The 25,931-nt window shown below is 32.7% G+C and overlaps 1 protein-coding gene across 4 annotated transcripts in view; it reads right to left on the bottom strand.

The window, feature by feature from the left end:
- The window catches only part of LOC114332467 (uncharacterized), a 130,940-nt gene that overhangs the window by 62,537 nt on the left and 42,472 nt on the right, over positions 1-25,931 (bottom strand). For 3 of the 4 annotated variants that reach the window (XM_050657386.1, XM_050657407.1, XM_050657402.1), the window contains exons 9-10: positions 22,021-22,217; positions 7,826-15,902 (exon numbers count right to left, since the gene is read on the bottom strand). In XM_050657386.1, the coding sequence (XP_050513343.1) occupies positions 22,056-22,217 (162 nt within the window). In that variant the 3' untranslated portion in view covers positions 7,826-15,902; positions 22,021-22,055. Of the gene's footprint in view, positions 1-7,825; positions 15,903-22,020; positions 22,218-25,931 lie in introns of those variants that run through there. The other variant, XM_050657394.1, reaches the window with a different exon arrangement.

Below are 25,931 nucleotides of genomic sequence, written 5' to 3'. Positions count from 1 at the left end.
TTAAATTTAATAATGTCTAAGGCTTGTTCCGAAAACTCTCAAGTTAGACTTTTTTTTGGAAATTTAAATGAAATCCCTACCTTTTTTAAAAATTCGCCACAACGAGTGGCAGTTTTAGATAAAATCGTGCAAAAGAAAATTCCTCATGGCGCTCCAACTCGCTGGAACTTCAATATTCGAACTGTTAATGTTGTGTTTGAACATCGATCTTCTTTTATCGAATGTATGGAAGAAATAGAAGAATCGTTTGATAAGGCAGCTGTCTGTAGTTCAGCGTCTTCCATTCGAAGAATACTAGTGGATCAAAATTTTGTTTTTTGTTAACATTTTTCCATCGCATAATGCCACAAGTAGACGTTTTGTATAATGCCCTTCAAAAGACTAAAACGGATCCTTTGGAAATCAATAAAAAGGTGACAGATTTCGAAAGATACATGAATTCAGTTAGAAATTCAATAGATGATACCATTGACCAAGGTTCTAGTTTATGCGTTGAACCATTACCAACTAAAAGGTTACGGAAGGATAACAGTCCAGTAGATCATCGGAGAGCATCTATCGAAGTTTGTGATATAATCATAAATTGTGCAAATGATAGATTTGCTTTTAAAAATCACCTACTTGCAACTTCATTGCTTTATCCTGAGCAATTTGATAATTATTGTGCTAATTTCCCAGATGATAATTTAAGCCTGACTTGCGCGTCATATCCAAATTTAGATAGGGAGCGCTTGAAGACTGAATTATCTGTTATTTATTTTAGAAGAGACTGTAGAGACATTAATGGGGCAATACCTTTTTTGAAATTTTTAATTGAAAATAATTTAACAGAGCCTTTTCAAGAAACTGTAAAACTGCTACAAATTCTAATTACAGTGCCCATGAGTACGGCAGAAGCTGAAAGGTGCTTTTCGAGTTTAAAACGGATTAAAACATTCTTGAGAAATTCCATGACTGAAGACCGACTTGTAGCATTAACCATGTTGTCAGTAGAAAAAACACTTATAAAAGAAATACCAAACTTTAATGAAAAAGTTATAAACAAGTTTGCTTTAAAAAAAATCGACGAATCGAGCTTATTTATAAAAAAAAATAATATATTTGGCTCTGTGTGTAGTTAGTTCGTAAGACCCTATAATGCAATTATTGTTGTGGCGATTTTGTTTGTAGTGTTTTTTCGTTTGCATTCCTTAGTTTCGCGTATTTATCGATAAAATTCTACTAAAAACATAAACTATAAAACAATTACTAGTGTGCCATAATGTACCATTGCTATTTTTGATATAATTGGATTTATCTTCAATTTGAAAAGAAGAAAATCGGTAAGTTCTTTATTATTTTTTAATAGATATATAATGAATAAATATATGGTGTAAAATATCAAACTAAAAGCCTCGTTGTAAAATACAACGATTAAAAGATATTGAATTAAAAAAAAAACAAAAAATACTGCAGAACTACCAAATTTTTGAGTCACCAGCCGCCACTGTCCTATAGAGCTTTTCTTTCGCAATGTTATTGCTCAGAAAAGCACAACGTGAACGAATAATATTTATATTTTCAATGTATTTAAAAAAAATGAGCAAAAAGTCATTTTTACCAATCCGAAAATATTTTTCTAAATTAGAGTCATTTTTGGCTTATAAATAATTTGAATTACTTTATTAATATTGACTGTAGACTAAATCTACTTTGGTATTTGAAATGCTAGATAAAGATATTTTAACACGAATTTTCAAAAAAAAAATTTAAAAGATTAATTATGGTCAAAGTTAGCCACTTCTTTTAATTAATTCACAGCTACCTCTATAATATATAAAATTCTCCTGTCACAATGTTAGTTACCATACCCCTCCGAAACGGCTTGACCAATTTTTATAAAATTTTACACGTTTATCCTGTACGACTGAGAATAGGTTGTACAGTAGACTCGCGATTATCCGAGTCTCGGTTATCCGAGCCCCTCGGTTAACCGAGGCAAAAGTCATAACTGGTGAGTTACAACTTTCAATCTTGGCGCAACATCGACGCCCCAAAAAGAGGAATGAAACTTACGCAATAATCAATCAAAGACTTTTTAAACAGTAATATTGATAAGGTAAATGTCTTTATCTTTTATAGACAGTACTGTATTAGTTTTGTCATTAAAATATCCACAGTTATCATTATTTACGTGTTTTTCTATCAATAAAATCAATCTCAGTGTTAACCGAGTTTTTCCGTATCCGAGGTAGTCACGGTCCCAGTTACCTCGGATAATCGCGAGTCTACTGTACTCTATTTTTCATACCCATAAGTGATAAGAAGGTTGCCCCCCTGACTTTTTATTTTATCTTTTTGGGCAAAATTGTCTACCTTAATTTTATATGATTAAAAAATACACAAACCCTTAATTTTCACCCGTTCTATCACCAAACCTATTTTTTAATAGCCATCTATATATTCACATCTATAAAATTCTCCTCTCACATTGTTAGTGGCCATACTCCTCCGAGAAGGCTTGGTCGATTTTTATAAAATTATATATGTATATTCGGTAGGTCAGAGAATCGGTCGTAATCCATATTTCATATCCCTGAGGGATAAGGGGGGTTCCCCTCTAACATTTTGTAATATTAGGTGAGGATATATGTACATAATTTAAAAAGAATAATAATCAAAATCCATCGACAAGCTCCGAAGATATTAATCGCAGCATATATTTGAAGAATCAATTTCATTTTTTGAGTGCACGGATTTTAATAATTTCCTCCACCGACCCAAAGCCGATTTCATTAGGACTTCATTTTTAAAACTTCATTAACCGCTCTATTGAAGTTCAAAGTGTACTCAAACTTTTATACATAAACTATATACCTTGAACTTCAAAATCGCTAGTTGCGTTACGTTGCTGATTGTTATTGGGACCGTGCAAGTTCGGAATAGCGACACCTGGTTTCATAGCTCAGCAACATTTTTAGCACTTTTAATTATATTGGCCAATTATATTAGTCCTGGTTGCTGGATAATTGTCGAGGCCATAGCCCAAAAAAATTATAAGAAGAAAAAGTAAAACTGAGGTTATGTTATTAAAAGGTAAACAATTGTATGTAGTAAATCAAATTAATTATTAAAATGCAGTACTGCAAGCAAAATACAATTAATTAAATTCAGTTTTATATAATATTTGCATATCATCTCAATATTGTGGCAACATATAATTTTTCGTCTTCAATGACAGTAGGTATGAAATATACGTCAATTTGACAATTTGAATTATTTAAGAAAGTTCCAAGATTTCTCCGCTATTCACGCACGATCGTTTCTCGTATCCCCTCCAAGTACTTGCACACTGAGAATAAACAAAGTAGCTGTGAATTAAATAAAAAAAAAATGGCTAACGATGCCTTAATTGATCCAGGCGAAATTTTTTTTGTTAAATTTTGTTAATTTTAATTTTTTGCGTAAGTTATTCAAATTATTTATAAGCCAAAAATGACTACTTTAGTAAATTGTTTTTGCAATGGTAAAAAATGGCCTTTGCTTATTTTTTATTAAATATGTTAAAAATATAGGTCTTCTTCTTTCAGTTGGTACTCGCAAAATCGCTATATCATCATTTTCTTAGCAATGACATTGTAAAAAAAACCTCTGCGGAATGAACTACACTTCTGGCCAAAAAAAATGGGACACCTTAAAAATGGGTCATTTTTGATGTCTCGAATCTCCTAAACCTGTTGTCCGATTTTAGTGATTTTTTTAATATGTTATAGCCTTATTCTCTAAGAATGTGGATGTAGTAATAGTGTTGCTGAACATGTAAATGTCATTGTATACGGGGTGTAACAATAATACTGTTTTTTTTCCTGAAAGTTCGTAACACCCTGTGGAATATTCTGGCATTTAAAAAATATTGAAATTAAAACTCAATTGTAGCCTTAGCCTTTCTTAACATTCTGCTTTTTGACTCATTCACTTATGTTGGATAATAAAAAGTTCTTAAAAGGTACTTTGACAACTAGCCATGTTCTTCATCAATACAGGGTGTCTCTAAAAAAGTGTGACAAACTTTAAGGGTTAATTCTGCATGAAAAAATAATGACAGTTTGCTTTATAAACATATGTCAGCAAATGCTTCGTTTCCGAGATACGGGATGTTGAATTTTTTCTTACAAACTGATAATTTATTTATTGCTCTAAAACCGGTTGAGATATGCAAATGAAATTTGGTAGGTTTTAAGAGATAGTTATTTCACATTTTTTGACATACAACTAAAAATTTTATATTCGCCATTGGCGTTCATACAGGTAATATGACCCGTATGCACGCCAATGGTGAATATAAAATACATAATTGTACGTCAAAAAATGCGCAATGACTGCCTCTTAAAACCCACCAAATTTCATTTGCATATCTCAACCGGTTTTAGGGCAATAAATAAATCGTTAGTGTGTAAGAAAAAATTGAACACCCGGTATCTCGGAAACGAAGCATTTGCAGACATATGTTTATAAATCAAACGGTCATTATTTTTTCATGCAGAATTACCCCTTAAAGTTTGTCGCACTTATTTAGAAACACCCTATATTGATGAAGAACATGGCTACTTGTCAAAGTACCTAACTTTTTCATTATCCAATATAAGTGAATGAGTCAAAAAGCAGAATGTTAAGAGAGGCTAGGGCTACAACTGAGGTTTAATTTCAATATTTTTTAAATGCTATAATATTCCACAGGGTGTTACGAACTTTTAGGAAAAAACACAGTATTATTGTTACACCCGGTATACAATGAAATTTACCTGTTCAGCAACACTATTACTACATCCATATTCTTAGAGAATAAGGCTATAACATATTAAAAGAATCACTAAAATCGGACAACAGGTTTAGGAGATTCGAGACATCAAAACTGGCCCATTTTTAAGTTTTTTTTAGCCCGGTTTTTTTAGCCAGGAGTGTAATTGACTCCTGGCCATGTCCTGACTTGAATTTTTTTGTGTATTATACGGACTGTTTGACTCAACTTTCATGTAATATCAAAGTCTTATGTTCACTTTTGCAAAAATTATAGCAAATTTTTGATTTTAGAAATTTTAGTCTTATTTTGCAATTTCCGGAGGAATGATCCGACCAAAATTCAAAAACTGCCATTTTAAACCTCTGCTAATCTACTAAAAGATGAATACTTTAAATACGATATTTAATTACCCTAATTTTACCTGTAGCGAGTTATACGAAAAAATTGCCATTTTTGACCCTTATTAATAACTAAAATTCTCGTCCGAACTGTCACGGGCATTTTTTAATTTATAATGTGTTAGGTATATAGTACCCAAAAACCCATTTGCAACCAGGGTTGTTTTGTTTTAAACATTTTGTTTTAAACAACTGTTTTAAACATGTTTAAAACACTTAAATTAAACAAGCGTTTTTTTTTCATTTTTTTTTTTTTGTGAATAATACATAAATATGAAAAAGTCTTATACATATTATTATACAGACTTTGTAACAAATATATTTTTATTTATTAATAATGGGAACACAACAAAAATTGGAAAACTCAAAACATTTTGCATACAAGAGTTAATAATTTTCTCAAATTGTTCTAGTCTCATAGTAATCTTGTAATCTAAGTCATCAATTTTATCAGCCACGTGATCACTTATAGAATTAAGCTCTTTAAAGTACACACTTTGTCTGGTAATTAATAATAATTGGCAATGCTTCTGGATGTGAAGTGAAGTTTCTACATATTCCGTACCAGTTTTTATTTGCTCTTTACTAAATTTACTTCCACTAAAGCGATGAGCAAGCAAACTTGTCAAGAAATGAGCCGGGATCAAAGCCATTTTCATAAGCTCCTTGACTTTATTCGTATCATTTACCAAAAATTCGCCATTTGCGTGTTCAGTCTCGAATGCTTCCAGAAGTTCTAGCCATATCTCTGTAGCCTCTCCTTTGGTGCAAGTATTTGTTTGAACTTTGTCCCTGCACTGCAATATACTTTAATTTTTATAAATACCTAGTCTTTGGCATTTGCCTTTAACTTTGTATCATTTACAAGCTTTGTTACATCTTTATCAATACTTATTCTAAAAAATCCACAAGGAAAAGAAAATGTTTTTCCTGTAGTTGGCTGTATACCATCAATCACAAAATTGGAAAAAAATCCTTTGTAAAAGGTATACATTTTTGAAGTTATACTTCTTTAGGCGCGATTGAGAGTAACATTTTTCATAAATCTGCGCTTGCGCACACAGACAGTATGGCGTTTAGTTGTTAATCTTTCAAATTATGTATCAGCGCAAATAAGCCATTAAAATAATATATTAGTGTTTTTTAGTAAATGTATTATTTATTATAATTTTGTGTCTTTGGATTTGTCTTCCTTGAGCGTAAAATAATAAAATATCTATTTTTATATTTTACTTGTCACCGTGATGTGTAATTATGTATATCTGAAACGTCAGTAGCATGAGCCTTGATGGTATGGTTGGTAGAGCATTGGACCAGAGATCGAGAGATTGCGATATTGCGGGTTCAAATCCCGGACGATTCATATACTTTTTTCTTTTTTTTTTTAATATTTGGCATTGTTTAATTTTTGGTTAATTTTTGGTAATTATTGTTAATTTTTTGTATTGTAACTGTTAAGTATATTTATTTCGTTAAAATTATATAATAGAAGTATAACTTCTTATGTGCGTACAAAGTACACACACATTCTTTTTTTTTTATTAAAATCCCTTAAAAGTGCTATATCACAACAAAACGTTATCGATTTTTATAAAAAATCATCATCAGTGTTAGATGCTAGCTGACCCACAAAAGAAAAAGAAAAATATCCGGGTAAAAACCCTTTACATGTAATATAGATGCCTTAAAAGTGCATACTTCAATAAAAAGCCCTGTGATGGTCACATGGCAAAAAGGATAATGCCTTGAGGTAATGTATTGAAATTTCCCAACACGTGGGATCCAAATTGAGTTGTTTACATTTCAATGACTTAATGGCAACTGAATGCGAAATGAGTGATGTTTCTGAAAAAAGGGGTTCAGAAAAAGAAACATCACTCATTTCGCATTCAGTTGCCATTAAGTCATTGAAATGTAAACAACTTAATTTGGATCCCACGTGTTGGGAAATTTCAATACATTACCTCAGGGCATTATCCTGGTTGCCATCTGATGTAGCCCTTTTAAGGGATTTTAATAAAAAAAAATTTATACCTTTTACAAAGGATTTTTTTCCAATTTTTTTAATACTTATTCTATTGTTTAGAGCAAATGTGAAATAATAATGGCCAGTTTTTCAACTAACTTTCTAAGCATTCCGATAAAGTATTCCAACGAACATCCTAATGCAATACAAGAGCAGAATCACCAGCTTCTCGGAATTTTGCGCTAGCAAAATGTACATTTCTGAAATATTTGCAATTTTTTGACACTGTTCTTTATTCCTGGCACTTCTATATCGTGTGCAAGTAAGTTTATAATACGGGCTGAACAGCCATAAGTTATTATATGTATCTATGCTGCCTAATTCCTCAAACAGATCCTTCTCATTGTAAGAAATATGATTTAAACAATGTTTTTTTCTACGTTTTATTTGTTTAAAACATTTAAAAACGAAAAATAAAACATGTTTAAAGCAAAAAAAACCGTTTAAAACAAAAAAAAACGTTTGTTTTGTATAAAATAAAAAAACATGTTTTTTTTTTCAACCCTGTTTGCAACATGGCTGGTCAAGTGTCCCGAACATGGTATATTTTTGCCCTATTTCCCTGGAGTAGTATGGCGTCGTGTGTATATGACGTAGGTGTAAAAAATCAAAAATAATCCATAAGTATAAAGAATTTTATTACTTAATACATTTAACAACATTAAAGATGGTTCTAAAAGTCAATATATAGAACAAAATTGTCAAGAACATGCAAAAGTCCATCCCATTACAAATTTCAGTCTCGTTAGCAAGTCATATTATATAGATCCAAGTCCATATAGTACTAAAATGATTCGAGGGGTGATATTTTATAAACTACATCGACACTGACTTAAAGCTTCCACATTAAAATCGCTTATACATAAAATATAAAAATAAAATGAATAACAGTAACAAGAAAAAACATTTAAATACATTGATGAAGTAACAAAAATCATATCTCTTAAAAAACCTTGCAGGTTTTAAACAACTTATGAGGTTTAAACAGTGTCAACTCTATGTCTACAAATCTGCAATTGGTCTATACCATTTTTGCTATTTTTCAGTACATATCTAGATGTTGATAAGGATTATAATTTGTTTTTATACACTTTTTTAAACTGTCAGTGGCTTTATGCTACCAACACACAGTAAAGAGCTTATTCCAACCTTTTGGTTGCAATGTAAAAGAATTCGTAGAGTTGAAAAAATTGAACTCAGTAAGCACAAATGTTCTCACATGTAAATATAGACTTCTTTTTGTAGCCCTACAACCCAGGGTGTCTTGGCTGACTGCACAACTTGCTTTCCATCTTTGGCGGTCTATGATAGTTTGGTCAGTGGGTAGTCCCATTGTCGGTAAATCTGACCATATATTTTGTTATCTTTCCACCGCATTCGTGGACGTTCTAAGGGCCTTCTCGCTGTCAGATCATAGGCACATTCTCGTTAAGCTGGAGGCTCTTAACCCATTAGTGCCTAGCGTTACAATTATGTAAGGGCAAAGTGGTGCCATCTAAATAGATCCTCTGTCGCATACGTCGCAAATTTTCAGTTGAAAACAGCTCAGTTCTTGTCAGAAGGTTATAGTGTTTACATTGTTTGAAGTCTGCTATTTCATTAGAACTTTGTTTTGAATCTGTGCCTCGATAAAGGATAACAAAACAAATAAAGCTTCAAATAATGGACTTCGTCGATAAAGAGTAAGTATATAAATCTCATTTTGTATAATAAAGTTAATATTAGAAAACAAATTTTTTGTGTAAAAAAGCTTTGATATTTTTTCAAATAAAAAAGTTGCTAAGTTAGGAAGTTGACTGTTACATATTTGTAACGCTAGGATGTAATGTAAGCATATTCTACAGTTATTTTGTACCGATGTATTATGTGTCTTGTTTTCATTGTATGGTATTTTAAGTAACATTTTTTTAAATATTAGTATACAGAGTGTTTATAGAACTTAAGGAAATTTAAAAATGCAGTATGTACCTGCTAAGTTGTTTTTGAAGTTGTACTTCTTTAGGCGCGATTGAGAGTAAAATTTCATAATACTGCGCGCATGCGCACACAGACAGTATGGCCATTGTGTATGGCTTTTAGTTGCTAAATCTTTCTAGTTATGTATAAATATATCAGTGCAAGAAAAGGTGTGAAAAGAATATATTAGTGATTTTAGTAAATATATTTATTATAATTTTTGTGTCTTTGGATTTGTCTTCCTCAGAAGTAAGATGAGTATTATTAAAACATTTTATTGTATATTTATTATACTTGTCTGTTTGTTACCGTGAATTGTCATTAGGTACGTCCGAGCCCATACAGACACAGTCTTCGTAGCGTATTTGGTATAGCATTCGGCCAGAGATCGAGAGGTCTTGAGTTCGAATCCAGTGCAATCCTATACTTTTTTTTTATTTTTTTGAAAGCGGTAAGCACAAAATTAGTTTGGTGTTTAAAAAAAAACTAAAACAAACTGTTTAAAGTATATTTATTTTTAAGAAATCATATAATAGAAGTATAACTTCTTATGTGCGTACAAAGTACACACACATTCTTTGTTTTTATTTCAGAGGCCTTGCTGCAATTCTTAAAAGAGGCCTGACCGTTCAAGAAGCTATCGATATAGCCTTTGGAGAATACGAAGGGATAGATGACTCTATAGAGGAAGTAATATACTTTGACAATTTATTTACTACATTCAGTTTATTGTCTTATTTACGTTTGAAAGGATACGGAGGCACGGGGACTATAAGAGAAAATCATTTACCGAGCTGTCTTTTATTGGCTAAAAAAGATCTTCAGAAACAGGGAAGGGGATACTATGAAAGTGCTATTAGTAAGACAGATGCTGTGCTAGTAGCAAAGTGGGTCGATAATTCCGTAGTTTGCATTGCTTCCAATAGATATGGTATCAATCCAATAACAAATGTTAGACGTTATTCGCAGACCAGCAGTACTTGCAGAATATAGCAAAAAATGGGTGGTACTGATCGAATGGATCAGAACGTTGGACAGTACAGGATTCAAATTAGAAACAGGAAATGGTACTGGGCATTGTTTACATGGCTTCTTGATGTTTCAGTCAATAACGCGTGGTGTTTGTATCGAAAATCAAACAACTCTCAGATGTCCCAAATAGACTTTCGAAGGGCTATCGTGCCAGTTTATTTGAAGAAATATTCGTCACCGGCCTAAGGCACAAGGCACGGGCAGAACTCCATCTTCTAATGCGCAAAGAGCAGTCGATGGAATTAGATATAATAGGATGGAACACCTAGTGGATAAAATTCGAAACGACAAAAGAAGGCGCTGTACTGGAACATCTTGCAAAAGTTCAACACGCACGATGTGTAGGAAATGTAACGTAGGTCTTTGTATTGATTGTTTCGTTACCTATCACACAAACCAAAATGTTTAAATTCCTTTTTCTTTATTTTCCGTATTTAAATAAATAAAACTGTTTGCAGTTATATTTTGTATTTTTTGCACCCATTAGCTCCTAGCGTTACATATATGTAACGTCATAATATATTGAGTGATCTATAAATCCGAATGCATAAATTCATTTATTTTTATGTTTTTTAATCAAACTGCTCCCAATAAAATATTAGCATCACATTAAAAACTGGAAAAAAATAATCTGGGCACTAATGGGTTAAGCTCCAGAATGTATCATATAGTAATCCAAGAGTTACAGACTAGGGACTCTTTCGGGAGGAGCTCAGCCATAACCTGGTTGGTCGCCCCTTGTGTCGAAGCGGAGCTGAGGAGATACAGATCTCTCTGGATCACTTATTTGGAACCCTAATCTCGGCATATGAACCCTCTTGTACAGAGGACAGTTGGTTCCGCTATTCCTTGGTGGACACCTCAGCTAGAAAGACAACATAAATTGACTCGGGGTGTCTTCAATAGGGCCAAGAGAACTACATAGTCAGCCTGCTCACTGGGATTCTTAAGGAGGCTCAGGGTGGAATACAAGTGTCTGATTAAGAGATCATCGGACACTGTTGACTCCGGCGGCCACCTTTATCTGCTTAGATAGGCGGATGGCCCACGGTGCCGTCTGCCGTCTATGTGATAAGGAGGAGGAAACCTCCTTACATGTCCTCTGGCAGTGCTCGGCATTCGCCTATCAGAGGAGGCAGATCCTTTTATGCAGCCGAGCCAGGTGATGGAGTTGCCTTTGAAGAGACTTGTGGCTTTTTGTGAGGCCATAAGGTTGCTGAACGAGTAGACGTTCAGGGCTGCAGGAGGAGCTCAGATTTGTAGGCCCTGCTGATTCTGACAAGACATGGGAGGCCGGTGCAGCCTGGGACCCAAAAACGCTTAAGAACAGGTTTTTATGGATGAGATGGAAGGGAGAGGAGGTGTGATACAATGGATCCGCCGTAGGAGGTCTAAGGCCCGGCGCAAATTGAACATAACCGAGACACAACCTGCGCCGGCGGGGCGGATGACCAGTGCATTTATTTTTCTAGCGGACTGCATATTGAACACAATCTAACCCAAGCGTTGGCTGTCAGTGCTGGAAATAGAGACGGGCAAAATCAGTGCGGACGTGTAACGGTTACTTTTGATACCGGTTCTCAGTGGTACTGAGTACAAATACTGATGTATTATATCTCATCATGTACAATATCTCATCCTTGTACTGGATTGAGTAGGCAACTTTAAATCGGTATTTCCGTACTTGTAACTCGTAACGTTTTAAATATCTTACACGTCCCCAGTACTAGCGGTATGACTTTCGAAAATATCGAATTTGTTCATAAGCGGGTGCACAAAAAGAGACCTTACACTAAGTATTTTATTTTTGCACATAATACCTACATATGGGTGATTCGCCAAAATAGACGGCAATTTCGAGGTAGAGAAATTTAATTTAAAACATGGTTTAGAATTAGTTCATTTTTAAATATTTTTTATAAAATGAGCTATTCAACTTACCCATGATACCAGCAGAGATCATTTTTAAATATTTTCCGAAAAACGGAAATGTGACTTCGGAGTTGACTAAGTGTCCACGGTGTTCACGTAATTCTCTGTTAATTGAAATTTATGATCGTAACAATTAAATAAAAATTGGTATGTAATAAAACTAAACAAAACACTTCCATTTTGATATAAACTACTAAAGAAAATTATGAAAAATAGGTAATATCAATTGCGTCGGAGTTGATTTAGACCGGCCTTCGTGTTGACAAAACTTTCCAATATGTAGCCGTGTCTTCTCCGTTAAACTTCAAAAATCTAATCTGCTTTTGAACACAATCTTGGCATTTCCTTTCTATACATTCTTCTGTCTTTTCTGCGCAACATAATGATTTGTTATCCGCTTCCACGCATGAGCTCCATGCTTTCACATAATGTGCATACATAGACAGATGTCTCTTTTATCAATATTAGAGAAGACTACCCAAAATGGTATATTCTTACAGAAATAAGCATAGCTGCATAAAATATCACTTTCTTTCATAAAATCTTTATTTAACGATTTTGGGGGTTTTCGCCTTCATTTTTCCGTCGTACTCCAGTGTATACGAGCCATTTTCTATAAAAAGAAGATAATATTACCAAACCGACCGAAACATCTTGAGAGCTTACCCAGTAACCCTTTTCCTATATCAGACTAAATTTAAATTGTATTTTTTTAGTTTAAGAATGACCACTCACACACTTTCAACAACTTCGAGGCACGTTCGTCAACTCCGAGGCACGACTGGGCTTCGGAGTTGATGGCTTCGGTGTTGATGATTTCATACATTTTTAATTCTACTGTCTACAAATATTAAAAATAATTCTGCTTTATTCATGGGGTGTCAAGATAACTTTATAGCGCATACTTAAAAGAAAAACTTATTAAAAAAATTAGCAAAATTAAGTTTTTACGAAGGCTTCGGTGTTGACTGTATAAAAACATACGCTCAGCTTAAGACACTTTGAAAAATTTTCTATCGCTTAACCATATCATGTTCGTCCACTTTCTTCTACAATTTCGGTTAGACTGAAGCGGTCCTCTCTTGTTAAGCTGCCTGTAATACAGTATAGTGCAATTTGGCTTAAATTTTCATATATTTTCATGAAGCCTCGGTGTTGATGCACAAAGTTGGTTACAGTTTTTAGTAGTAGATTTTTATGGTTTAATTTTAAAAATGAAAGTTATTAATTTGACAGTTTTATATTACATTGGATTTTTAATTAATTATTGATAAAATAATCTGCACTTTTGTAACCTCTCAGTGTGCAATACTATAAAACAGGTCAAAAAACAAGGTGGGTTACAGCCTCGGAGTTGATATTTTGGCATTAGAATTGCATAAAATACTTGTAAAAATACTTTTTTTTTTAAATTAATGTTAAGTGGCTTCCATTCATCTATTGTATAACTTAACTTTGGCAACATAATTTGAAACACAGTATGTAAAGGACTTAAGAAAAAAGCGAGTTACACAATATGCCGCTTATTTTGGCGAACCACCCATATTTAAAATAATCTCAGGGTTATTTAATAATCCCTCCGCTACTGATCGGTCATAAAAATTAACACTATCTGCATATTTCGTTGTTAATTTTTAAGCATAAACAAAAATGTAATATGCCGACAAGTTGAATTAGAGAGTATAATCGGTTCGCTAAACTCAGACACAATTGGCTATTGATTTTAGAAGTAATTATGCAAATTTAATTAATTATGTAAAATACTAACTACTTAATAATTACTAAACAATTAGTAATTTTGCCAATTTTAGCAAAATTGGCCAAAAACAAAAAAATTACCTACTAAAATCACTAGCCAGTTGTGTCTGAGTTTAGCGAACCGACTATAATACGTTATTTTTATTGATCACGGTTTTAAGTGACATGAATCACTTTTCATTGATAATCTGTAGATTTAAGGAATTATATAAAATTTTTATACCTATTGAAAGGGGATTACGCCATCATTATTTGTGACATTCTATTTAATTTTAAAGAAACCTTATTTTTCTAATATGTAATGTGTTATTGTAAAGGCATAACTTTCATTATTAATTTCGTATCACCGTTTATTTAGTCTACTAGTAATTAAATAAATAAAGTTATATCTAATGACAAAGACAAAGCCGTTTTCACTCGGGGTTTTGACTATGCTAACATTTTTATTTATCACAATAAATTGTACTTAGGTACCATTCCGTATTCATTTCATTTCCTATTTTCTCCCATACGTCGTGTTTCCACGGGTATATCCCGAACGAGTTCAAGCAACAACAGGTAAAAATAAACATCTGGCGGTGAGTCACGCGTCCCACGACCCAAGAAAACTGTACGCCGATGACAAACGTTCCCAAGCGAGACCTGCGAAAGCATGCACTGATCGTAAGATGGGTTCAATTTGCGGTCTCTCGCTTATAAGCGTGCTTCACAAAACTGTCCACGTGCAGGCTGTGTCTCGCTTATGATCAATTTGCGCCGGGGCTAAGTGTCTGAACGGTTCACAGTGGGCCCTACCCGGATGTACCATACAATACCAAGGACCTTCTCCCAGGTTAACTTGGCAATGCGGTTATTTATCCTCGGGATTCGGTATGAGAACCGAATGAAAAATATAAGCTCTGTAAAATAGCAAGTGCGGTGGAAACAGTCTAACAAGTTGTCTGCAACATAATTGTTCGCCAACACTTGAACGTGCCTATTCAAAATCCGATCAGGTACCAAACCTACCTTCAAACCAGATAATAGGTTATCTTAATAAATGTCTACTAATTCTGAGGTAATAAGTTTAGATCTATTAGACCAAAACATATGTAGTTGTTACACAAAAGATCTTTTAGTTCGCAGTTTCTACAGTTTTTTGATTGCTTGTGTATTATCAGTAGAGTTATTGTTATGAGTTGAAGTTAAAATAAGAGTATTTTACAATTTATTCTTAAGAAATTTCTGAGTATGACTGCAATCAATCAAAAACAAGTCTGGCTAATGGACCGTGAGAGTCGTGACGTCAAATCAATGTTGGCTACTCTGAAAAAGGTTTCCAAACAAAATAAACAGCTGTCAGACACACGTGGTTTTTGCGGCTAAGTTTTATTTTCGTTTTTATAAATGGAATATATTGCTTGTATGTACTTTATTTAATTTTTACAAAATTGTAATGTGTTTGTAAATTGTAATGTGTAATGCTCAAGGAGGAGAACTTGCTAGTCTTTTAAGTTTCTGAAAGAGACTGATGTTCAAAAACATTGATTATCATTTGATATATCGTAAGTACTAAAATATTATATGAAATATCTTTAAAACAGTTCAAAACTTCATTAATTTTAATTAACTTTTTTTGCCATTATTCCAATTAATCAAACGCAAATGATTTTTAAAACAAAATAAAAATACAAATTATTACACAAACCACGTGTGTAATCAATTGACACATCTTTGTTTTGTTTGGAAACCTTTTTGACGTCACTATCACGGTCCATTGGCTCTGTCAAAACCATTTTTCAGAAAAAAATCTTTATTTTTGTTACCTCATCTATAAAAGAAATGGTTCATAAATACACGAATTTTAAAGATGACAGTCATATATGATAAAAACTATAAAAAATGTAGTTTTAGGACCAGCCTAAAACCATTCGCAGACATCTATAATAAACATCGACACACCACCAGATATCGATTACATCAAACAATCATGTACGTGAAACATGATATTCGGGTATCTTTGACAAATCGAACAAGAAATCTGCAAAAAAAAGTACAAAATTATAGCAAATACATTAGACTCTAATACATCTAACTCTCACAGAAATCTGGAAGCACGTTGCCACTAGCGCCTCTGCCGGCTTGAGTTGAACTACGTTTTGACAACGTAAAATTTGACGTAAACATTCAAATTTAATTTTATTAATTTTTGGATAACGAGCTAATTTTTCTAAATTGTGTTTGTACTTTTACAAAAAAATGTTTTATTTATTTGTTTCATCAAGTCTAAAATAAATTATAATAATTTTTTCAGTAAATACAATGATATTAACAGGAAATAACATTGTATAAAAGAAGCATAAAAACTTGAGGTTAGTCCATTAAATTTTTAACAGTATCACAAAACATAAAATATATAAAATTACTAATCTTTTGGTAGTTAAAATGTTTTAATTTTATCTGACAATAGTTTTTGACACTGAAATTTTTCATAAAAACCTGGTTGTCTATTTCAAATGGATTATTATTAGCGTCTCGTAACTGGCGTCGCTCTAGATTTAAATCATGTCAAATGTAGATTTAAATTCTGTCTGATTCTGCCACATCATTAAGTTCATTTAGTAATAGCATTACAAAATCAATTTTTTTTTCAAAGTACATATATATAATAAACATTAAACACAAAGCAAAAGTTAGGTTAATAATATTAATATGGATTAACTGACAGATCTTCAGTCATTCATAGTTTGTGGTTAACAACGCAGACCACTAGGTGGCGCTATATCGTTTGCTTCATCAAAATTAATGGGAAATGTCAAGAGTTGTATGTATTACAGTCTAATGTATTTGATTACAGTATTACATGAAAGTATCTAGTGCTATATTATAAATCAAGAAGATGAGTAATCGGCAATAGCCAAACTTTGGTTAATACTGTATCATTTGGTAATTAATTTTCTAAACAAATTATTTAAAAACCTGTAGGATTTTTTGTTCCCTTCTGTATAAAGTTTTTTTCGCGTATTTCAAATTCCATCATATATAAGATTTTAATCTACGTATTACAAATCTTAGAAACAGAAGGAATTGTCATATTTAGATCGTTTCTATTAATCGGCTGAGAGCCAATCATGCTCTTACGCCATCTTACATGCATAGAATCGGCTTGTCAGATACTCCTAATTGTACTTGTGGCAAAATCGGAGATCTAACACATGTCATATTAGAATGTCATTTACAAATAAATAATATAAACGACCTTTATAAGGAATTAAAAAATTTAAAATGTTTTTCCCAATAAATCTTAATACTTTAATATTTACAAATGATATGGAAATTCTTCATCTCATTTATAAACATGTTAAATTATGTAAATACAAGTTGTAAATGTAATATATACCTACTAACTAGGCATAATTTGTTAATGTGGTTTGAAAAAATTAAAAAAAAAAAAAAGAAAAAAATATATATAAAAAACACATAGTAAAATAATAACAAAAAAAATAAATAAATGAAAAAAAAATGAAACAAAAATAAAAAAGAAAAGAAAAATAAAAAAAGAAAGTAAAAAAAAGTGTTTAGCACAAATTAAAATATATATTAAAAAAAACAGTAAAATAATTAAAAAAAAATAAAAAAAAGCAACACAATGTACCTATGTATCTAAAAATAATATTGTAGTATGTACTTATGTTATGAAATAAGAAATTTATGACTATGAATCTGCAATCAATCACAAACAAGTCTGGCTAATTGGCTCTGCCAAAGCCATTTAAAAAAAAAAGATCGTTTCTAGGGGAAATCTAACTGATTCTGACGGAAACATCATCTTATACAAACACAGGGTTAAATAACCTCAAAACCTGGTTCAATACAACGTCTGTGCAGCTTTTCCGCGTTGCTGCAGATAAAGTGAAGATTGCCATGATGATCGCCAACATTCGTTTCGGATAGGCACATCAAGAAGAAGATCGTTTCTCTGTATATCTCATAAGTTCCTATTTGATACCTTTAGAATTGCGTCTCACAAATAAACATAATAAGTGTTTGTCTACAGTAACAATCGAATGTGGAACTGGAAATAAAATTGCCGCCTTGAGGATGAGGATTTCATTGAGATCCATTGGGGGTCTAGGTCTAGCCTTTTGGCGAGTCTAGGTCTGGGATTTCGCCAATTCAGTGGTAAAACGCTAAACAAATTAGAAGCATTCGAATTGTGGTGTTATCGACGAATCTTAAAGATATCGTGGGTTGCGCACACTTCTAATGAAGATGTTCTTCAAATGATGAATTCAGAACGTCAGCTCATCAACATCATAAAGAGGAGAAAACTAGAATACATCAGATATATAACTAGATGACCTAAATACCATCTACTTCGCCTTATAATACAAGGAAAAGTGTAAGGAAAGAGATGAATTGGTCGAAACAAACTTTCGTGGCTACGTAATATTACACAATGGTGTGGTTTCACAGTATAACAAGCCGATAGAGCAAGGTTTCAGGAAATTGTAAACATGATGATGGCCAACGTCTGAATACGGCTGAAAGAAGAAGAAGGTGACGCCAGTACTATAGATTCTCGATTGAGATCTTGAATAGGTTGAGGATACCATAAATTCCTTGGCCAATCTTAGGTTCAAGTAAAAGTTGTTTTATTCTTAAGAAACCTATTATGGTTTCCTTAAACCACCTGTCTGCTTATTGGAGTAGAGTTGAAACAGTGTCCATATTAATTTAAGGGGATAGGCGTAAAATTTCCGCTCCAATGCTTTTTACATGCATTTATATTTTTTCGAATCCTGAAAAAACTAATAAATATTTTTAAAAAATCTAAACGCAGAATGAAATATTACATGATTACCGAAGGCCGAAAGTCCCTTCTTCTTTTTGTGCCGGCAAAATTAATCAAAAAAGAAAATGTTAATAAAGCCTAGGGCTACAATTATTGAGTTTTAATTTCAATATTTTTTATGTGCTAGAAGCTAGAATATTCCACAGGGTGTTCCGAACTTCCATAAAAACACAGTATGATTCTTACATCCGGTATAAAATGACATTTACCTGTCTAGTAACAATATTATTACATCGATTTTCTTAAATAATAAGGTTATAATATAGGACAACAGGTTAAGGAAATTCGAAACATCTAGCATGTCCCATTTTTAAGGTGTTCCGTTCATTTTGCCACTGTGGGCTAATTTAAAAAGAGTGGTCTTAAAAAAATACGATTACTTTTAGTATAGAAATACATATATCCAAAATGCATTTTTGTATAAATTCAGTAATGCTGAATTTGCTAAAAGAAAATTGGCGTTCCGAATTGTCCGATACGAATATGTATAGTTATACTAAATTCGCTCTATGGAGATTCACTTTGACACTGAGGTTAGTAATTTCTTTTTTGGAAATTTCAGTTGTCAGAAGTGACTGAAAATTACTACACAACTAACGCACCTGCTCATAGCCAATATTATTAATAGTAAACAGACATAAAAATAACATAAACCTTACGACAATCAATAATTATTTATTTACACCATTATAATTAATGTATTGATAACAAATGAGCAAATTATTTATTGACAAAATAAAAATATTTTGTAGAAATAAACTCCACAAAATTTTATGACATTGGTAGACACTCCCACTATTTCTAATAATTCTTCTTTTTTTAATGAAAGATTAAGTTGATTTTAGCAGTTAATAGTGTGAGGTAGGAATTTTTGTGTTGTATGTTTCCTATTCCGAATGTGTCAAAGTGAATCTCGGTAGAGCGAATTTAGTTTACGAACTGTCGCTGTTACGAAGTGTCGCCATTACGAATTGTCGCCGTTACGAATTGTCCGTTGCCAATTGTCGGGTTACGAACTGTCGCGTTACGAGATGTTATGGAACCGTTACACAGATATATGAGATTGTTGAATTACTCCGATGTGAATTTATGTAACATCAGTTTGAGTCAATTTAAAAAGTCTCTTGCAAGGGGAAATATTTATTATGTAATAAATTCGTCTAAAATTGTGACATTTGTATAGATTATGTATTTGACTTAAATGTCTGTTAATGTTTTTAGGTTTACTGTTCTATTGGTTCTATGTTTAGTTGTATATTCACAAGTTTATTATTTCTGATTCGTGGAAACTTTTTCTTAATTGTATTTTATTGTTATTTGGGTTATCACGTTAATAATTAAATAAATAAATTTATTCGCTGGGAGGCGGTTCCTCCAGTTGTTCTCGTTTACTTATAATAGGCTTACCATCCGTCACGGTCCCGGTTTCAGATCCCTGTCCCGGCCGGTTTTCATTAGCGTCCCGATCAAACTTGAACAATACCGACACCCCGGCCATTCATCAAGGCCCACCTAAAGTGCTCGAAACACAAGGCCAGCGCAAGCTCATCTACCATAACATCGTTTTTCAAATATGCCGTACCCGCAGAAAATGAAGTTTCCATTGTTGCTAAAGAAGCTACTTTCGCATTCCATACAGCAATGCACGACATAAGTTTTAAAACATCTGATTGCTCCTCAAAATTAATATGGAAGCTGTTTGAGCCCGAATTCAGGTCTGCGCGTACCAAGTGCGAAGTGATCATCATGGGAGTGATCGCGCCGTTGGCAAGAGATGAACTACACGAGCTAAAAGAATGCAATTTTTTGAGCATTTCACAAAACAGATATTTTGTTTCATACATCAAACAGACATGATGTTAAATATTCCGATAGTTATTGGGAACTTTACCTGAGAGGTATATCTGTAAAGTTACTCGATTTTCGATCTGTCGCCGGAGAAACGTCTGAAATCTCGGCAAATCACATGTCGATAGTCAAAAAACACGAAATAGAAAGCAAGGTGGCTGCTTTCTGTGGTGATAACAACTGTAACACGAATGTTGGACGGGTAAACAGGCGAGGGCCAATAACGTCTATTCCAGGCTCAAGCAAGGTCTCGGCTTTAACATAAAAGGCATTGATTGCAGCGCACACATCGTTCACAATAGGTACAATCCAACATGCAGTTGATGGTCTTCCTACCGAAATAGAGCCTATCGTTGTAAAAATATACAAATATACAAAAATATACAAATATACTATACTGTACACGTTACAACAAAGTTTTGTGAGACAGCTGACATCGAGTACAAACAATTAGTGAAACGTGGAAATACGAGATTTCTGTCCTTATTACTGAAAGGATTCTGCGGCTATAGGAAGACCTGAAATTTTATTGTCTTGCTCAAGTAAACTCTCCTCTCGCATTGCGACAGTTCTTCACAACATAAATTGGAGTACTTTACTTTTTGGTTTGTGCTCGGACAGTTAAATGTATTCAAGAAAACCATCGACTATATCGAAAAAACTAACTCAACTGCGACAGGTTTGGAGTTGACAAAGTTAAAAACTCATCTTCAAGACAGGATGGAAACAAAGTTCTTCGACAAGCAGCTAAACAACTCTTAAATAAATTGAAAGATTCCATATCTAAAACTTCATGAGTGACGTTCACGCTATTTATAAGCGCTGCATTTCGTATTTAGAATTGTTGTGAAAAGAGCTTCGACGGAGCCGAAGATTTTGAGTGGATCTGCTTGAAAAATGAGCTTAACTTGAGTGAAATCGAAAAAGCAGCAGAAACTGTAAATAAAATGCAAAAATCTCAATCGAAAGCCCAAATAATGATTAAATATTGGCAAAGGGCTTCTTCCAAAACTCAAGCTCTCAAAGCTGATTACTCAAAGAAATTAGTCCAGATATTCACTCATTTTCACAAGCAGCATATTGAGAGTTCATTTAGAAATTTAAAATAAAATAATAAAAAATGATGAAAAGCCAAATTTAAAAAATAATTGTGGAATTTGCTATGTGTCTACCCGGTACTTCAGCGCCGTGGAAAGATTTTTTTCACAGATAAAAAAAATGTGATCTGACGATCGGGGGATGATGAAATAATGCGTGGTGTGCTCTTCCACTTTTGCGTCCCGGTTTGGCTCTTCGTAATTATGGTAAGCCTACTTATTAATAACGTGTATTGTGATATTTTTAACAAAAAAAGATTACAATCTTTAAATGTCCTGAATTGGCACTTAAGATATATAAGATATAGAATAAAATGTGTCATTATAAAAAATTACCGTCAAAGTTACCTGTTACTTACCAGTAATTTGGAATCTATCTAATTAGGGAAAAAGTCTAAGTAGGCTTTGGAAAATGTACACCAATACTTTTTTCAGTAGGTGGATCGTCAGTATCGCTATCGTCTAATGGTTCTTGTGATTCGGGTAGACGTATAAACGGTAAATGCTCGCTACCACTCCACATCGAATAAAGATTTGCGTGTATTCTGATAGCTTCCTAAAAACAACATACAAAATCTCTTTAAAACGCATATATTTAAAAAAAAATCAGTAAAACCCTTTATAAAAGGTATATTTAAAATCCCTAAAAAGGGGTACATCACAATCACATAACTAGTTTTCGACTGCTTTACCAGTCATCATCAGTGCTTACGTGAAATGTACATGCTAACCACCAAGATATAGAACAAAAATATGTGGGTCAAAGCCCTGTAAAAGTAGTCCGTCAAGGAAACATCGGTTTAAAATGCTACATTAAGCATGGATGTTTAAAGTATTTTACTAAAATGCCCCAGGTAACATCTGAGCTGTGGATTTGACTTGTTCACATGGTGAAAGTATGACAGCAAGTGACCTACTTTCACCATGTGAACAAGTCAAATCCACAGCTCAGATGTTACCTGGGGCATTTTAGTAAAATACTTTAAACATCCATGCTTAATGTACCATTTTAAACCGATGTTTCCTTGACGGACTACTTTTACAGGGCTTTGACCCACATATTTTTGTTAAACTATATCTTGGTGGTTAGCATGTACATTTCACGTAAGCACTGATGATGACTGGTAAAGCAGTCGAAAACTAGTTATGTGATTGTGATGTACCCCTTTTTAGGGATTTTAAATATACCTTTTATAAAGGATATTACTGTTTTTTGTATTATATGGTACACAGCCAACTACAGGAACACTTTTTCCTTGTGGATTTTTCATATATTTTAAATATCTTTAAAAATTTTAAACCATTAGTACAAAATATATTAGAAAACTGTGGATTTTTAAATTTTCTGAAACAGTTAATCCAGTAAATATACTGGGAGTAAACCACAATTTCATTGCAAAGAAGTCGTATTTGTGATTTCAATTGCAAAATACTTAATTTATAAAATGGTTTAATTTATATTTGTATTAAATACAGTAGATAACACAGGAAGGCCAACAGAAAATCATTTCAGAACCAGTAATCAGTATTCAGTAATCTATTCGCTGTGAGCCGATGAGTAGAGGGGATTAAATAGTTTTCGCCAGAGCTAGTAGTAGCAGTTTTGTGCATTTAATTTGAACAATTTTACAAGAAAAGTACAAGTTTCAAACCGCGAGAGAGCGCACCGGCGAACTCACATCGAATTAGTTATAAACATTCTAATAATAAGCGTCTTTCGAGGTTCGAAGTAAAAAATTCACTTTAAAGTCGAATGAATGGACCTCTATGATTTGTTTTTTAACCAAGAGGAGTGATTCAAATTTACCGCGCTGTATTGCTTGTTTGTAATTGGTCCAACCGCAGGCAAGTTAGCTCCACTCTTGTAAAATGTTGACACTAATGACAATTATCAAATTTTGAGACTAGTGACATTTCATAGGTTAATTAAGTTATATCGGCGATTTTTGTGTTTTCTGTGTTATTCGTTTAATTTTTAGATTTTTAGTCTGCTTTTATATAAAAAGCAGTTGTTTTTGGAACTCTTTAGCGACGTATTAATTTAATATAATATTTATGGATTACTGTTGAGGGCCGACTAGATCAACCAAAAAACAAGATGTATTTGGTTATTATTCTAGTGACTTTCTTGGGTGTGAATCTGTCTTTTTAGTTTACTCCTCCTGGTTAAAAAATAAACTATAGTATGGAACAAACATGACATTCCGATAATATGCTATATACATATACATGCACTTCAACATTTACAAACTTTCACATTTGTTTCTTCTAAACAATACACTAATTGGTGTTGCAATCAATTACTGATGTTATTCAATTTTATTATTATTATTACTAATATTAGTTAACGCTACAAGACGCATTATCTATATGTAAGCAAAACTTAAGAACTAAATGGGCAGACAAATGGACAATAATTAGATCTAACAATGCATTTCAGTACTGCACAACACCTCTTTCCAACACTTCCTTCTACAAAGCTTGCTAAAAGAAGCCATCCCAATAGAAAAATTAACACCAAATACATTAGGTGCCTCTTCGGACACGGAGCGGTCAACTCCAAGCTTTATAAGATGAAATTGGCCACATCCCCCCTCTGTGACTGCAGTGAGAGTTTTGACGACTTTAATCACTGGATTTTTCAATGCAGTCATAATTATAATGCCACCTCTTACCTTATTACGGAACTAACTAAACTAAGAATCCCGTTTCCTCAAAATCACCTTTCTATTATGCTGGAGTGCATCCATAATCCCGAAGTAAGAGCTAATTTTTATAACTTCTTGAGTCGTACGAGGAGACGCTTATAATTTCCTCAACTTTTAGGTATGTATCAACCAATCCAAATTGTATTCAGTTAGATATTAAATATATATGTATAGATTTGTAAAAACTGTATTTGTACCAAATAATTGTATTCAGTTACTGTATTTATATGTATAGATTTGTAAAAATTGTATTTGTACCAAATTGTGTTCAGTTATATGTATAGACTTTCAAATGTTATAAATTTTCTCGTGGCAAAACGAGTTCTTCCCAATGCCAATAAACCAAAAAAAAATTACTAATATTAATTCTGTAAGTAACAAATGATCGATAATTTTCTCATTATTGGCATCAGAAACATTAGTCCCAGGAAAATATAAAACTATTCCTAGATTTGCCCATTATCCAATCTGGCCACGCCTACTATATTTTTTTTATTCTAATTAATGGCGATATTTACAATCCTATTTCAACAGACGGCAAAAAGAATGTAAAGTTTAAAAATATCTCTACGAGAGGTTGGGTGAAAGAGGTACATTTCTCCAAAACTGGATACCGTACGAGCTACATATACATGTCAACATCAGTAGTTGCAAAATCATTATTCATCCCGAGCTACACTTGAGTCCGACGTTCTTTACCCGTGCGTCATCATTTAAAGCACACGAAAAAAATCGGAAATTTACTAAACGCAACAGCAACTGACATAAAGTGACTACTAATCCGATCACGAGGTATATTATAAAATTTAACGTTATCAAATACATAGAATGTCAAATGTAAGTTTTGCTTTAAAATGTTGGTGCAGAATTAAAGCTACATTTGAAGTAGCTTAATAAATTCTTTTAATTGTCATGAGTGATTAATAAACAAATAAACAATTTATAAAAAAATTCAATAATAAATTTTCTTTTTGTCATTTTATTCACTTTGACGGAAACTTAAACAAACTTAACTGTGTGAGTGAGGTTAGCTTTGTATGTTGTAAAAATAAATTGCAAAATAAAATAGATACACTTATAGCCACTTTACACGATGCTAATTGCGAAATTAATTGCACAATTTCTTGCAGCAATAGAAATTGCATCGTGTCATACGCAACTTCTTGCAGCAATTTCTTGCTGCAAGAAGTTGCAGCTAAATAGAACATGTCCTATTTTTCATGCAATTTTTTCTGCAATTTCTAGTGACTTTTAAAGCTACACTGTTTGTTTTTACTACATTTTTACCAATTTCACGCTGCACAGTGCACAGATAACATTATTCTGGTGGATAACTTTAAATATGCAACATAGGGATTAAAAAAAACTATTTTCTATTTGTATTTCTTACAACTTGTTTCCTTTTGTAAATGAATAATGTGTTATAGGTATATTACTGGGTATTTCTTGATTTTGTTATAATACATAATTATTATTATAATTTTCTCAAATTATAATCTAACATTTTTAATTTAATATCTGATAACTCTACTTAAAAAATTACATTTAATTTATAAAAACAA

Source organism: Diabrotica virgifera, chromosome 1 (genome assembly GCF_917563875.1).
Source record: "Diabrotica virgifera virgifera chromosome 1, PGI_DIABVI_V3a".
Classification (NCBI taxonomy): domain Eukaryota; kingdom Metazoa; phylum Arthropoda; class Insecta; order Coleoptera; family Chrysomelidae; genus Diabrotica; species Diabrotica virgifera.
Note: the sequence above shows the minus strand (reverse complement) of the source record. Positions and strands in the feature narration are given on the sequence as shown.